General features: G+C 39.8%; 1 protein-coding gene across 8 annotated transcripts in view; it reads left to right on the top strand.

Annotated features, from left to right (window-relative positions):
• The window catches only part of Sphkap (SPHK1 interactor, AKAP domain containing), a 148,338-nt gene that overhangs the window by 10,003 nt on the left and 122,654 nt on the right, over positions 1–15,681 (top strand). For 4 of the 8 annotated variants that reach the window (NM_001395141.1, NM_001395142.1, XM_017596483.3 and 1 more), the window contains exon 2: positions 14,843–14,921. The exons of the other annotated variants lie outside the window; for them this stretch is intronic. In NM_001395141.1, coding sequence (NP_001382070.1) covers positions 14,843–14,921 — 79 coding nt within the window. The remainder of the gene's footprint in view (positions 1–14,842; positions 14,922–15,681) is intronic. 8 annotated transcript variants of the gene reach the window in all.

Here is a 15,681-nt window from a genome sequence, read left to right as displayed (position 1 = left end):
CATGTTAAGCCTTAATCCTCCTTTGCCTTAGAATATAACATACTCATGGCTTCCAAGGACTAGCCACCAAGTGTCTTAGGGAAATCACAATCATGCCTGCCATAAACAGTAAGCGAACTAAAATTTGACACTCAAAATCCTACAAGAAATTATTTCATTTTTTCTCTTCTCTTTCCCACTTCCTTTTCTTTCCATCTTTATTAAAGTGAAGAGACAGTAGCGTTTGTTCTTCTAATATCACAAATGAGTCAGTAATAGCCATCCAATTCTCAAAGGCTACTCACATACATGGAGGCTATGCATGGAGCACTGTTGAAGTCCTTTGAACCACGCTCACTGAAGTGGTTTTGTTGCTGTTTAACAGCCTATTAGGGAATAGAATTAGGTGTCTTCCTAAGTATAGGGCAAGATTGTTCTTGGGTTTCTTTCTGATATATAGTTACATGGTGTGATTTTGTCCAATTCTGTATTTTAGGAAAAATAATGGCATTAAGCCCTAAACTTCACATTGACTTCATTTACTAGCTTATGCTGCAGTTGAAAGAACACTGGTCTGGGAAACCTTTTCAACAGCACAACACCGAGAGCAGAGCTAGGTAGGGAAGACTGCTAAAACTCACAAGATCCCCAGGTCTATTCAAGAGTGGTGACATTAGAGGCCATTTGAGTTTTCTTTTTTCTTTCATTTTTTCTTTTCTTTTCTTTCTTTCTTTTTTCTTTTTTTTTTTTTTTTTTTTGGTTCAAGATATAAAAAATATCAGGAAACACTGGAAACCGATGCCCAGGCAGTTGTAATATCTAACAAAAAAAATTGAGAAGGCAACCAGGAAGATTCTTCTGCAAGATGTCAGTTGACATATTACCATGTTTTCAATGTTTGTAACAAGGAAGGTGTTGACTATACCTATATCCGCCTGCGTGCATGCTGACCTTTCATGCTTATTATAGATGAGCAGTTAGTTGTCTGGGTATTAGCTTCATTTCCATGGGGCAAAAGAAAAAAAATGGTAGGGGAAGTGACAGAAGAGAGGATAAAAGAGAGTAAGAGGTGATTTGAAGAGTGGAGAGATGATTTGAGATTGTACGAATGGAGAATTGTCTGCCACGTTCCACTGAATTGAAACACTTGCTCCTGGATGAAAAAGGAGGGGAACAAACTTGAAGCGATACCAGGAAGTAAATATAGACCACCATGTCCTGGAGAACACTGCCTTGAAAGATCGTTGAGGTCCCTTTCCAACAACATAAAATGTAGTGAACAGCACTGGGGGCCGAAATGTGCAAACAAGTTTGTTCAGACTGTGGCATTGCCTGTAAGCTGAGGAGAGAGCCTCAGGTTTGCAGGTTATCATCACCTGTGTTTGGGTGGGCTTTCCAGGGATGTAGCCGCTCTTAAGTTATTCCTGTTTCTTGTAAATACCCCATCATTCGTATACCTTTTGATAACCCAATGAAAAACCTCACTGGTTGACCAATTTCAACATTTGCGTACCACTATTTTATCTGCCATAAGCTCTCTCTCTCTCTTCCTGGGGTGATTAGGGGTGTGTGTGTGTGTGTGTGTGTGTGTGTGTGTGTGTGTGTGTGTGTGTGTGTGTTGCATCTCTCCAGGAAGACTGCCATATCACATGTGCCTGTAAGATAGGGAGTGGGTCAGTTGACTGCCATACATACATAAGGTGCCATCATACATGACAGTGTTTTTCTTAATATTTACCCAATGTTCAACAGTATTTTCTTTGTGATCTTAGAACTCTCTATCGCTTTTAATAACAGAAGGGCTATTGCCCTCTCGAGGGTCATGTGTGATTCCGAAGAAGCTTACTGTAAAACCTTCTCTATTGTCTCTTCCTGTTTTGGCTGCTGATTCCCAGACGCCCCCTGGCAGGCAGCTGCCTCTGCTCACTTTGAAAGTGGGACATCAAGATCTGTTTCACTTGGAGTGCAGTATTTAGTGACTCAGCTTCTTCAGGAACAAGAAGTTTTTCTTTCCTGGGTTTTCACTACCCCCTCATGACACTTTCTCTAAGTAGGGCTGACTTCCCTACCAACCTCTGTGCTTTGGCTGTCTCATCCCCTTTTGAGATCAGATTACTATAGCAAGATGCATTACATGTGTGCTTTTCCACTCCTTGCAATTGACAGTAACAAGAAAGAATTAACTTCATCAAACCTTTTCCACTAAATATTACAGATTTGAATGGCTGCACAAATAAAATGTAATAAAAGTGGCCAAACTGACAGTCTTGTTAAAGTTGAAATAAAGATAAAACTTATGATTAAAGAGTCATGCATACAGATCTAATTGATTTGACTGAGTGTAATTCAAATGTAAAAGAGAACTTTCTACAAATTATCCCCTGTATCATGAAGTCACCAGCATTATCCTACTTAGTACTTTGAATTGTTAATGCATCCATAACAGAATGGCAAGCATGCAAGGCGTCTCTGTTTTGGGTCTCCTTGTTTAGAGTCCTCTGTTTAGATACAGACAATGACAGCCTAGGTTAGGGATGGACTCTAAACAATTCAAGACTTGGTTCATAAAGAAGAGTATGAATAAACTACAAATACCATTGACCAAAATTGAATGTTCTAAATATTTCTAAGGATTTTCTGACTTCTATTGACCTCTTCCACAAGGCCACCATTGTTGTTCATAAGATATATTCCTGAAGGAACATGTGCTAAAACCCTAACATTTCTATATTTAGCACCATACCTGTAACCCAGTGAACGAGGCATTTTAACTAATTATAAAATCCTTAACACAAAAGCATGGAACCCACTATGGCCACACAATTAAACATCATAATCGAGAGCACTTTCTAAGCATGCTTTAATGTCTTATGCATCTGTCCTTTAGGGAAAAATCTCTCATGACGTTTTCCTGGTTCTCTGATGATGAAATGCAAGTCCTGGGTGAAAATTCTTGTTCTGAGATTAAGCCAACTTAATGTCCTCCCATTGATGTAGTTCATAAGCATCATACCGAGATAGGAATGCCTTTTCTCTTTTGAAAGCTTGCAGGACGCTTTCTGGTACCATGAAGGCTAGTCCTCAGGGCGGAGTCATTCAGCCTATTTCCTGCTCACGTGTCTCTGGGCCCTGTTTGTGAAGTGCTTGGTGTCTTTAGCAATTGCAACTCACCTACCATCTTTGGGAGGCAACAAGAGGTAATAGGTAGTCTGTCATGTTTTGGAAGTCTCTTGAGCAAGTCTAGCCAAAAACTCAAAAGAGAAATCTCATGCCTGGTGTTAGGGTTTTGGTTAGATGCTCTTTAGCTCTTGGAGGCTGTATTGTCGCACTACATGAGAGAATGTCATGGAAATTATATGTGTATATTTATACACAGACTATTAAAAGCAGTGGTTCTCAATATCCCTAATGCTATGACTCTTTAATACAGTTCTTCATGCTCTGCTGACCTCCCAACCATAAAATTATTTTCATTGCTGCTTCATAACTGTAATTTTGCTACTGTTATTAATTGTAAGATAAATATCTGTGTTTGCTAATGGTCTCAGGCAACCCTGCAAAAGGGTCATTCCATGATCAAAAGGGTCATGGCACACACGTTGAGAACTGCTGATTTAAAGGCTATCATATAAGGAAATAGTGGTACCAATGTAGCAAAAATAGCACAAGAGCGTAGTCTTTAGTCCTTGTAATATGAAATAAGAATGGAGAAGAAGGGAGGAAGGCCCTGTGAGCTATTGGCTAAGAAAAAAGTCTTAGTTTGACTCTCAAAGCAACTATAACATGGGGTTTTTTGTTGTTGTTGTTGATGTTACATAGTCCAAGAACTCTAAATTTCCTAGAGTAATGTCTTTAGAATTTGTTTTTGTAATTTGTGATTCAGTCTCTGATCTTTTGAGCAAAGTCTCTTGGCAGTTTACAAAACAGAACTGTCTTCCTGAAGGACCAAGAAGCCATCTCTTTGAAATGTGAACGGAGGGGGTGGGGGGGGGGAGGGAGGGAAGCAGGGCAGGAGGGGAGAGAGAGAGAGATATGCTAGCTTCCATCTCTGAGTATCTGTGGGAAAGCAGGAAGCTGATATATGTGGGTACCTCATACCAAACTGTAAAACTAGGTCAGCTTATGGAAGTGTAGGAAAATGTGTTTTCTCTTTCTATATGACTCCTGAGCAAGCCCTCTACTCAGTACTGCTATTAAGAAACTCTCCTGATCTGGCAAAGTTGAGTTTAGACTTCGTTCTGGTCTCCCTCCCCATTTTGATAAGCTTAAATAATGTGTGCTTTCTGTTTCATCCCTCCCTTCCAACATTATTTCATGCTTCAGTCTTGATTTAGTCATCTAGAGTAGAGGAGGAGGAGGAGTTGAATGTTCACAGGAATAATGACAATGCAAAGAAGGGTATGGGAAGCAAATCATACTCTACAATACTGAAAGATTTTCATAACGAAGTAAATATTCAAGATAAAAGGGTTGGAAAATAAATCCAACTGTCTTTGGTTTGGAACATGTGGGCTTGCTTTTAACAACAAACAAAATTAAACTAAATTCCTCCATGGGGGAAGGGGAAAAAGCAGATCAGATGAAGGTAAGTTGAATTTCAATTGATAACAAAAAAAGTGCCTGTGTCTGAGTAGCAGCTGTAGATCAATTCTAAAGCTCATGGAGAAGTAGGGTGATGAGAGTGGAAATATGATTCTAGATTGAAAGTATCAAATTGAGAGATCAGATCCTTAGGATAAATTGATGACACTAGAATACTGCCAACTCTTGGCCACTTTAACCGCTTCTACAATATCTGGTTGTAATTGGTCTCTTGGCCTTCTTATATAGAATAAAATCACAGAGATAGTACTGAAGAGGTAAATCTCAATTGCAATTGTGTGTGTCTCTATGTGTGTATGTGTGTGCCTCTGTGTGTGCGTGGTGTATGTGTGTGTTTGTATGGTGTGTCTGTGTTTGGTGTATGTAATGTTTTATGTGTGTTCTGTATGTGGGTACGTGTGTTTATATGTGTGTGGTGATGGTGATGGTGCATGTTTGTGTGTTACATGTCTTTGTGTGTCTGTGTGTGTTATATCTGTGTGTGTGGTGTGGCATGTGTGTGTTTTGTGTCTTTGTGTGTGTCTGTGTATTGTATCTGCCTGTTTGATGTTTATGGTGTGGTGTGTATGTGTGTGTGTATGTGTGTGTGTTATATGTATGTGATGTGTATGGTGTGTGTTTGATATATATGGTATAGTGTGATATGTGTGTGTGTCTGTGTGTATCTGTGTATGCTTTCACATTTTGCCCTCAAGTGTGAGAAAGAGAAAAGCAGATGAAAACTATTAGTAGACAGTTTGAACAGTGGGCAGAAATTGTTTAGATTTACGGTCAACACTGCTCAGCACTGCTGATTAAATTCTCTAGATAATTGTCCCATAATAAACAAGTCTGTGTGTGTTGATCACCCTGCTGCAGACTTCCTGGCCTTTTGCAAGCTTATCCATCATAATTAGCTACACCGTGTCTGACATGCTGCTGTCCCCCTGGCATTTCCACATTGGTCTTAAGCCCAGTGCAGCAGGCTACACAACTATGCTTAATGCAAAACCCAACTCTAATTAAAATTTGATGCCTAGTTTCATTGCTGCTGTTCTTTTCCCTTTAAATATCACAATTATTCAACTTAGACAAGATATCCACTGCCCTTCTGTGGTCATCTAAATTATCTGTGAAAATATGCAGTGTCACTTTTGTTGATTTTTTTTCCCAATGCTCTGCAGAAATAGTTTTCACAGCAACTGTTAAACAATCAGACTACAGTAGTACCCTCCAGGCTTCAGTGCTTACAGTCTAAAATATTATCACCCCTCATCCCACAGCAATAAAAACACCTGCATCGGACCAAATGGACACATAATTCCTCTCGAAGCAATTTCTGTTTAAAAAACAAAAATAGCGTAGGTGAGTAGCAGCTGTTCCATTGCTAATTATCCAGCTGCTTCAGTCTGCTTTCACTATCTAGACCCTGCCTTGTTTGTGTCTGGGTTACTAGTTTTGTCTTGTATTGTTTGAAGCTGTGGGTGAAAAACTTACATATCCAGGTATACATGATTTGTGTTTCCACGATATTCAATACACACCAGTTTGTGGCCATAGATCTGGGTAGTGCTGTATAATGGGCCAGGGCCAGGGTGGGAGTGTGGGGGAGGGGATGGAGGAAGGAAGATACAGAATTGGGTTCCCTAGTCTAAGATGGCATTCTATGGGCTCCAGTGAAATGGTTCAGTGGTTAAGAGCACTGGTTGCTTTTCCATAAGTCCTAGGTTCAATTCCCAGCAACCAGATGGTGGCTCATAAACATCTATAAAGAAATCTAATGCCCTCTTCTGGCAGGCAGGTGTACATGCAGACAGAGCACTCAGGAAGGAAGGAAGGAAGGAAGGAAGGAAGGAAGGAAGGAAGGAAGGAATTCTATGATCGTTCAAGTGAATTTAATACCCTCCGTATGTCCTGACCTGAGTCTCACTATGTGTGTGCAAAAGAAATCAATACTCTTTTATAATGGCATAGAACTCCACATTCCTTATATTTCACTCTGGTGTGTAGCTTCTAGGCCTTTTTTATTCAATATTATATCAATTCATGAGGCCGGAATTGGCTCCCCGTGGTTTGCTGGACTATCACGAGCATCCTGCACAATACTTGGCTGTTAGTAGCCGTTAGATGAAGGACGAAGAAGGACTAAGAAGATCTGCGCGTGGTTTTCTAATTGCTCAGAAGGATTGTGTTTTTTGTGCTCATTGTGCTGGGAAATTGACCAATGGACTTATTAACAAATTGTTAAAGAAGTTTCACTTGGACTGTTGAATCACGACAAAAAGAAAGAAAGAAAGAAAGAAAGAAAGAAAGAAAGAAAGAAAGAAAGAAAGAAAATTCCTAAAAAATACTACCAAAGAAAATGAGCAACTCTGAACCACTCACATGACAGGAAGCCATGGCAGATTAGTAACTTAAATTCTGCCTCATTCCCATTTGGGCTTGTAGCAATAACATGTACAGTAACAAGGACACATGTTCTACTATGTTCATAGCAGCCTTATTTATAATAGCCAGAAGCTGGAAAGAACCCAGATGCCCTTCAACAGAGGAATGGGCACTGAAAATGTGGTACATCTACACAATGGAATATTACTCAGCTATTAAAAACAATGACTTCATGAAACTTTTAGGCAAATGGATGGAACTAGAAAATATCACCCTGAGTGAGGTAGCCCAATCACAAAAGAACATACATGGTATGCACTCACTGATAAGTGGATATTAGCCCAAAAGCTAATACCACAGAATACACAAGATACAGTTCACAGAGCACATGAAGCTCAAGAAAAAGGAAGACCAAAGTGTGGATGTTTCAGTCCCTCTTAGAAAGGGGAACAAAATATTCACAGAAGGAAATATGGAGAGAAAGTGTGGGGAACTAAACAACCAACCAAAGAGTACACATGGAGTGACCCATGGCTCCAGCTACATATGTAACAGAGGATGTCCCTGTAAGACCTTAATGGGAGGGGAGGCCCTTGGTCCTATGAAAGCTTGATGATGCCTCAGTGTAGGGGAATGCCAGGGCAAGGAGGTAAGTAAGAGAGCACCCTCACAGAAACAAAGGGAGGGGAGATAGGAGATAACATTTGAAATGTAAATAAATAAAATATCTTTTTAAAAAAGAAGCCATTCAACCAAACACATAGGAGGCACCAGAAAAATCTAATACCAATAAAGCACCCTCCCAGTTGCTGTTTTAGTCGGCTTTCTGCTGCTATAACAAAAGCCTGAGATAAACGAGTTTTGAGAGAAAGAAAGAAAGAAAGAAGAAAGAAAGAAAGAAAAAAGAAAGAAAGAAAGCAAAGAAGAAAGAAAGAAAGAAAAAGAAAGAAAGAAAGCAAAGAAGAAAGAAAAAGAAAGAAAGCAAAGAAGAAAGAAAGAAAGAAAGAAAAGAAAAAAGGAAGGAAGGAAGGAAGGAAGGAAGGAAGGAAGGAAGGAAGGGAAGGAAAATGGTCACTCATGACCAGACTTTTAAATTATCTTTTCATGATTGATTGAACCACCCACCTTTGGAAACTTTCCCTATATCACAGCAGAAAATCACATGTTCCCCACAGCTGCCAGGAAACGAAAGAGGAAAGGTGAAAAAGACACTACAAAAAAACTCCTTCATGACTTAAAGATTCCCACTATGCCAACTAAATGTCACAAGGCCTCTTCCAGAGTACCATTCAAGGGACCCTGCCTTTAAACGCTAGTGATCCAGATAATGGCAGCATCTTTGTCTACGTCCTGTAATTGGATCATAGCTACAGTTGAGATACACGCATCAGGCTTCAGGGAAACCAGTGCAGGCATCTAACCTGTCAAGTACTACTCTCATCTCAAAGTAGGTGAAAAAGAAAACATCCTGTTCTCCTGGGTGGCACATGTTAGCTTAAATAATCCATCCCAAGGGAAAACATTTCTCACCACCAAGCTCTTCTATATAGGACACAGTCCATTCCACACCGCCTAGAACCAGCTAATAAACCCACAACCTGCTGTTTCCTCCCTGAGCCACAATGAAGGAGGACTTCTACACTCTGAGACTTCACTCCTCCTACGTAATCCCCGTGAAAGCCCCATTTGTTTACAAATATTATTTGCAAGAAATATTAGCTTCGCAGGATTTCTCTTGGAAATCCGTCATGGCTCTCTGACCATATTTTATGCATGGAGACAAGTGTGTCTGAAGCTCCTTAGGAGCAAGACAGTCTTTATGTAACCGCCGTGCCTGGGTTTGCTCCCTTTCTGCTCTCAGCTCAGTCTTCCCAGCAGCATTTAATGAGGCAGCAACACAGCCCTGCTGCGCCAATGGCCCTATTGTCCTAATAATTAGGAAACATGCTCTCTCTCAGCCTCGGTAAAATTCCGTGCTCTGCTTTCTCTGGAGAAGATGAAATGCAGTCTCCAAGAAAAGCTTAAGGTTTCCCAAACCTTAGTTATTTGGGAGTGTATAAAGTTATAAAAATCTAACATGGACATTTATATGCTGTACATTTTGAAGTCTCTTTAGAGAGCATTTTTTTTTCTGTTGATATGTTTCATACAGGCCATAATACCAGTTTTCTATGAATAAGAAGTGTATGAAGCCATAGATGTATAAGAACCTGTATGTCAGTTACTTTTTTCTCATTATTTACATTTAGAAAGCAAGAGAAGACTAACTCAGTTCATTCTTATCTTAGAAACAAGACAGCTGAATAAATGGCAAAGGTATTCAGTTAACCTTTGATGGAGGCGCCTGTCTCCTGGCTTCCGGTTCAGCTTCTGTAAGAGAGCATGTGCTGTTAGACACAATTAGAAAGCCATGCCAGGGAGCCCACAATCATTGACAGTAAGTGGGATAGAAAACTGTAATTGAATACCAGGATAATGACGGGTGGTACACAGGGAATGGCATTGTTATTAGGAATAAATGCGCTCAGAAAGAAGTAATGTCACCAGATATTTTTTTCAGATACTGTTTTAAAGGTCTTCACAGTTAGGCTAAGTAGTAAAACTTGTAAGATAGCTTTAAAGTGACTTATTCACATGTGTCAAAATATAATTTAGTCAGTAGTAACCCAACAAAAAGTTTTATTATTTTATTTAAGATTTTTTTCCTTCAGATACACAGTTAGAAGACTAATTAGATACTAAAATATAGACATTCTTTACAATTTGAGAATGGGAGTAATTTTGCTCCCACACTTTGTGAAAATGTAGATGTATTTTTCTCTGTGTCAGCTTCATGCACCTAAACATTAGACTTTAGGACTCCAATGAGAATTTTTTAATTATAATTTTATTTTTCTTGAATATTTTATGTATTTACACTTCAAATCTTCTCCCCTTTCCCCTTCCCATGCCCTCTCACACCTCCCCCTGCTTCTGTGAGGAAGCTCCCATTCCCACCCACCCACTTCAACCTCAACGCCCTGGCATTACCCTACATTGGGGAAATGAGCCTTCACAGGACCAAGGGCTTTTCCTCTCATTGATGGTGGACAATGCCATCCTAGGCCACATATGTGGCTGCAGTCATGGGTCCCTCCATGTGTACTCATTGGTTGGTGTTTAAGTCCCTGGGAGCTCAGGTGGGGTTTGGTTGGTTGATACTGTTGTTCTTTCTATGGGGTTGCAAAACCCCTTTAGCTCCTTCAGTCTTTTCTCTAATTCCTCCATTGGGGGCCCTCTTGTTCAGTCCAATGGTTAGCTGCAACCATCCTCATCTGTATCAGTAACATTCTGGCAGAGCCTCTCAGGAGACACCCATATCAGTCTCCTGTCAGCACTTCTTGGCATTGGCAATAGTGACTGGGTTTGTTGACTGCACATGGGATGGATTCCCAGGTGGGAAAGTCTCCGGATGGCCTTTCCTTCAGTCCCTGCTCCAATCTTTGTCCCTGTATTTCCTTCTGTGAGTATTTTTCTCCATTATAAGAAGGAATGAAGCATTCACACTTTGATCTTCCTTCTTCTTGAGCTTCATAAGATCTGTGAATTTTTTCTTAGGTATTCCAAGCTTTTGAGCTAATATCCACTTATCAGTGAGTGCATACCATGTGGGTTCTTTTGTGACTGAGTTACCTCACTCAGGAAGATATTTTCTAGTTCCAGCCATTTACCTAAGAATTTTATGAAGTCATTGTTTTTAATAGCTGACTAGTACTCTATTGTATAAATGTACCACAATTTTCAGTATCCATTCCTCTGTTGAAGGACATCTGGGTTCTTTCCAGCTTCTGGCTATTATAAATAAGGCTGCTATGAACATAGTGGAGCATGTGTTCTTGTTATATGTTGGAACATCATTTGGGTGTATGCCCAGGAGTGGTACAGCTTGGTCCTCAGGTAGTACTATGTCCAATTTTCTGAGGAACCACCAGACTAATTTCCATGTTCATGGATTGGCAGGATTAATATAGAAAAAGTGGCCATCTTGCCAAAAGCAATCTACAGAATCAATGCAATCCCCATCAAAATTCCAACTCAATTCTTCATAGAATTAGAAAGAGTAATGTGCAGATTCATTTAGAAAAACAAAAAACCCAAGATAGCAAAAACTATTCTCAAAAATAAAAGAACTTCTGGGGGAATCACCATCCCTGACCTCAAGTAGTATTACAAAGCAATAGTGATAAAAAATTGTATGGTATTGGTAAAGAGACAGGCAGGTAGATCAATGGAATAGAATTGAAGACCCAGACATGAACCCACACACCTATGGTCACTTGATCATTCACAAAAGAGCTAAAACTATCCAATGGCAAAAGACAGCATTTTCAACAAATGGTGCTGGTTCAACTGGAGGTTAACACACAGAAGAATGCAAATTAACCCATTCTTATCTCCTTGTACAAAACTCAAGTTCAATTGGATCAAAGACTTCCACATAAAACCAGATATGCTCAAACTAATAGAAGAGAAAGTGAGGAAGGGACTTGAACACATAGGCACAGGGGAAATTTTCCTAAACAGAACACCAATGGCTTATGGTCTAAGATCAAGAATACACAAATGGGACCTCATAAAACTGCAAAGCTTCTGTAAGGCAAATGAAAGATTTTATTCTTTCCCACATTTTTTGTACTTAATGGTCAATTCTGATGGTTTGAAGTTGCTTTGTAAACCAAGTGTGAGAGTAGGATTGCAGTAAGAGCTACCTCTTGGTTTCCTCCTCCAGCACAGGCGTGTGCTATTCAATCTCTATTAGTGTAAAATTCCTTTGTGCTGAAAGCTATTTAGATCCTGCATAAAGTACCATCCACTCCATTCCATGTCTGTGACATATAGCAACACCCCAGTAAAATCAAACTATGTAGTGTCATATTAAATTTTTAACAAGCAAATTAAGATTTAATAACATTGCCAATAAATTCACATCCTGTATTTCTTTACCTGATGTTTTAAGGGCCTACTTTATTTGATTTTTTAAAATTTTCTTTCACATATTATATCCAGATTATAGTTTCTCCTCCATTACCTCTCCTGGGTCTCTCTTCCCACCCCCACCCCTCTCCATTCTATGCACCTACCTTTGCCTCTCCTCAGAACAAAGCAGGCCTCCCAGGGATGTCAACCCAACAAAGCATAACAAACTACAATAAGACCAGGCACATACCATCACCTCAAGGCTGGACAAGGCAAACCAGTAGGAGGAGGAGAGTCCAACAAACAGGCAAAAAGTCAGAGAGAGCCCCTACTCCCTCTGTAAGAAATCCAACAAGAACACCTAGTTACTCAGCCATGGCGTATGCGGAAGACCTAGATCAGACCCGTACATGTTCCCTGATCTCTGTGAGCCCCCATGAGTCCCAGTCGATTGGAATTGCCTGCTTTATTTTAGAAGAAATATGCTATGTGCTACATATATATATATATATATATATATATATATATATATATGCAAGGTATACTTTTCAAACTAAAACTATGGTGCATACTCTGACAGTTATTTGATTTTAAGGAACAATGCAGAATATTATTTGAAAAGGCTCACATTTAAAAATCTAAGGTAGGGTAGGGGGCAATGATCAGGATATAAAGTGAATGAATGAATGAATACATAAATAAATGGAAAAATAATAAAAATATGAGCTGTGGGACTACCACTGCCAAAAATCTTCTTGTAAAATGGAAATGAACTGACTGACTTTTCAAATTTGGCATGCAAGACGAGGTTGCCCAGATTATAAATGCAAATCCTAGACTTCAGTGCCCAAAACTTTCGAGTACTGACAAGCTACCACAAGGGGATAGCTGATGTTTGACCACATGTGGCAGTTGCAGTTGAAATCAGGAACACTGAAAATTTTGTATAATGCTACCTTTAGGCTGTGTGTACTAGTTCTACACAAAGCAAACAAACCCTGGTTTAGGTTAGGGACCTATGTCTAAGATCAGACATTAGGTGTATGCAGATATTCTAATCCCCCAAAAAATATCTAAATACCAAAATGTTTCTGATCCTAAGTAATTCTGATAGAGAATACTTAAGCTACATAAAACCACTTCTTAATCTAGATGGTGACTAACCTTGCTGCTGACGTTATTGTTTTTGTTAGAGCTTAGTGTTATGGTATGATGCTGCTGTAACTTTAGGCTAGATTGTGACTGTTGCCTTCCTTGTTGCACCACTATTATCTCTGAAAAATTTTTAGTCAACAAGCTAAGTCTCTCTTTTTTGCTCTCTGGTCATAAATATTCCTCACTCTCCTTCATCTGACATTTTTTTCCAACCTTACAGCCTGCTGGCACTGTTGTTCTTTCTAGTTATGTCCTTTCTGACATGATCAGGTAACTGTTAAATGCCTGTGAATTATATAATTTTATTTATATATATATAATTTTATTTAATCTTTTTTCTTACACTGCAGATTTTATCCCCCTCCTGGTCCACCCTCTGACTGTTCCCCATCCCATACATCCTCCCAACACCTGCTTCCATGAGGATGTCCCTGCCCCCTACCCCCAATTTTTTCAAAGTCATTAATGAATCATTTTTTCCCAACAACTAAAATTGCTGATACTTCTTTACCTGCCTGTGTGTGTATTGGTAACATATATCTTCTTGCTGCTTGCCCAGTTCATTACAGGGTGTTGATCATCTGGAAGTGGAGTTATAGATGGTTGTGAGGTACTATCTGGGTGCTAGGAAGCAAATGCAGGTCTTCTGTAAGAGAAACAAGTACTCTTTTACCTGATAATCCATAGCTTTACCATGTTAATAAATACTTGAAACGTACCAATAAATATTTGAAACTTATCAAAAGAACAGAAGAACAAACGGTATAAAAAGGACTTATGAGCAAGTACCATCAGACTAAGCACATATTTAAAAGATCTTTTTAAGTCAGAGTCAGTAAAAAAGATCTGTGACCTTAAAACTTCAAAAGCAACAGTTAGATTGATGGCCAACTTCATCAAAGCAAACAGGTGATATTTTGAATGTGTCAAAAAGAATAATTGCTAGTTTAAAATTCTATGCTCCATTAAAACATCCTACAAGAGTAAATGAAGGTATTTTCATCTCACCAAAGATGGTCACTCATCCATATTTGTCTCTCTCTGTCCCACACCAGGGTTTCCTGCTGTGAGGTCTCTGGTATGGCTTTGCTAGCTTCACTCCCAAAATAAAATTGCTTTGTATTCTAATGAGTTACCAGTGGCTATGAGGCAATAAGATAAATATTATTTTACTGACAGTTTCTTTTCACCTCCAGCTAGGCTGGAAAGATACTTATAGCCATATGTATTTTCCCTTCATAGTTACAGTAATGTCATGGTACTGAGATTTAAAGCCATATACTATTAATTTGCATTCCAAAAGTAACTTGAGCTTACACACATTCATTACATGCAAACCTTAACTACATCTTTCAAAGAATAAATGTGTAAAATGATATATTGCCTTATTAGTCTCTTAAAATACAGTTGGGGCGGGGAGAGTGCATATAACAAGAGTCGGGAAGGCCTGAAGTTCTTACCTGCAAAATGAAAGCGATTTCTGATGAATGAAGGTGTGATGAACAAGGACAAATCCATTGTGACCCAAGCCAACCAAAGTCAGATGGCATACAAGCAAATGTCTGGACTCCCTAGACCCTTTGCTGAATTGTAAAGTATTTGCTAGACCATGCCCATTTAGCCACTGATGTGCAAAAACTGGCATGCTGTGAATCTTTCTTTCCTCTTAAATGATACTAAAACGTCTCTCTTTTTTTCCCCCCTATCCTCTCTTCTCTGGCTTCCTCTCCAAATCTGCTGGTGTTTCTAACCCCTTTATGGTGGGTGTGGTCCTCTCCATCAGCCATGTGGGTAGTTGAACCAAACTCTGCTACCTGCCTTTCTGCTGCCCCGCCGGTCAAGAGACACTGCCAAGAATCCAGGTTGGTTGTGGGGCCTGGGGTCCAGGGGATTAAAATGCCAAGTGATGATTAGGGTCTTCTTAATGCCATTACCCACGAGGCCCCAGGGTACATGGCTGAATATTTTGACCCTAAAGTTCTAGACGTACTGGTTGATGGCACAGTTGTGGACACGTAAACCATGGCATGCACCTGGCCTCTTGTTTGCTGTCACGTTTAACCCCTGTGTTCTATCCCTTCAGTGCCCTGCCCTTTTCCAGCTTAGAAGACTGTAAGGCATTAGGAAATACTGTGAACCCTTATGTTCCTTCACTCAGTGTCTTCCTGCCTTCTTCCAGTTTAAAGGGCTCAAAGTTATTAGGAGACATTTCAATATCGTGAATAGACAGGCGGTCAGAACGTTACTTAGGCAGAACTTAAAGTAGGGTTGCTTTCTGCTGCATCTTCACGCAAGGCCACACCCGTTGCTGTTTTTAGTGGTGACCTACCTCCCATCCCGATTGGAACCCTGAAGGTAGCTTTCCGTGCCAATCCTTAATCCCCGTGTGCACTGCTTTTCTCTAAACCCAAAAGCTTAATAAAATCAGAAAATCATCAGAAACAGTTCTGTATGGCAGGATACCATGTGAGGACATCTGGGAGTCTAGGGAAGACTTCAGACTATGAGGCAGGTTCCTGTAGACTCAGCTTTATGAGTAACGACGTGAGCAAACACAAACTGTGACTCAGTGTCCTTACGAATATAACAGGCTAGCAGCACCTACTCTGCCATGACACCAGG

The sequence above is a fragment of the Rattus norvegicus genome, chromosome 9 (genome assembly GCF_036323735.1).
Source record: "Rattus norvegicus strain BN/NHsdMcwi chromosome 9, GRCr8, whole genome shotgun sequence".
Taxonomy (NCBI): Eukaryota; Metazoa; Chordata; class Mammalia; order Rodentia; family Muridae; genus Rattus; species Rattus norvegicus.
This window is presented reverse-complemented; position numbering and strand designations above follow the sequence as displayed.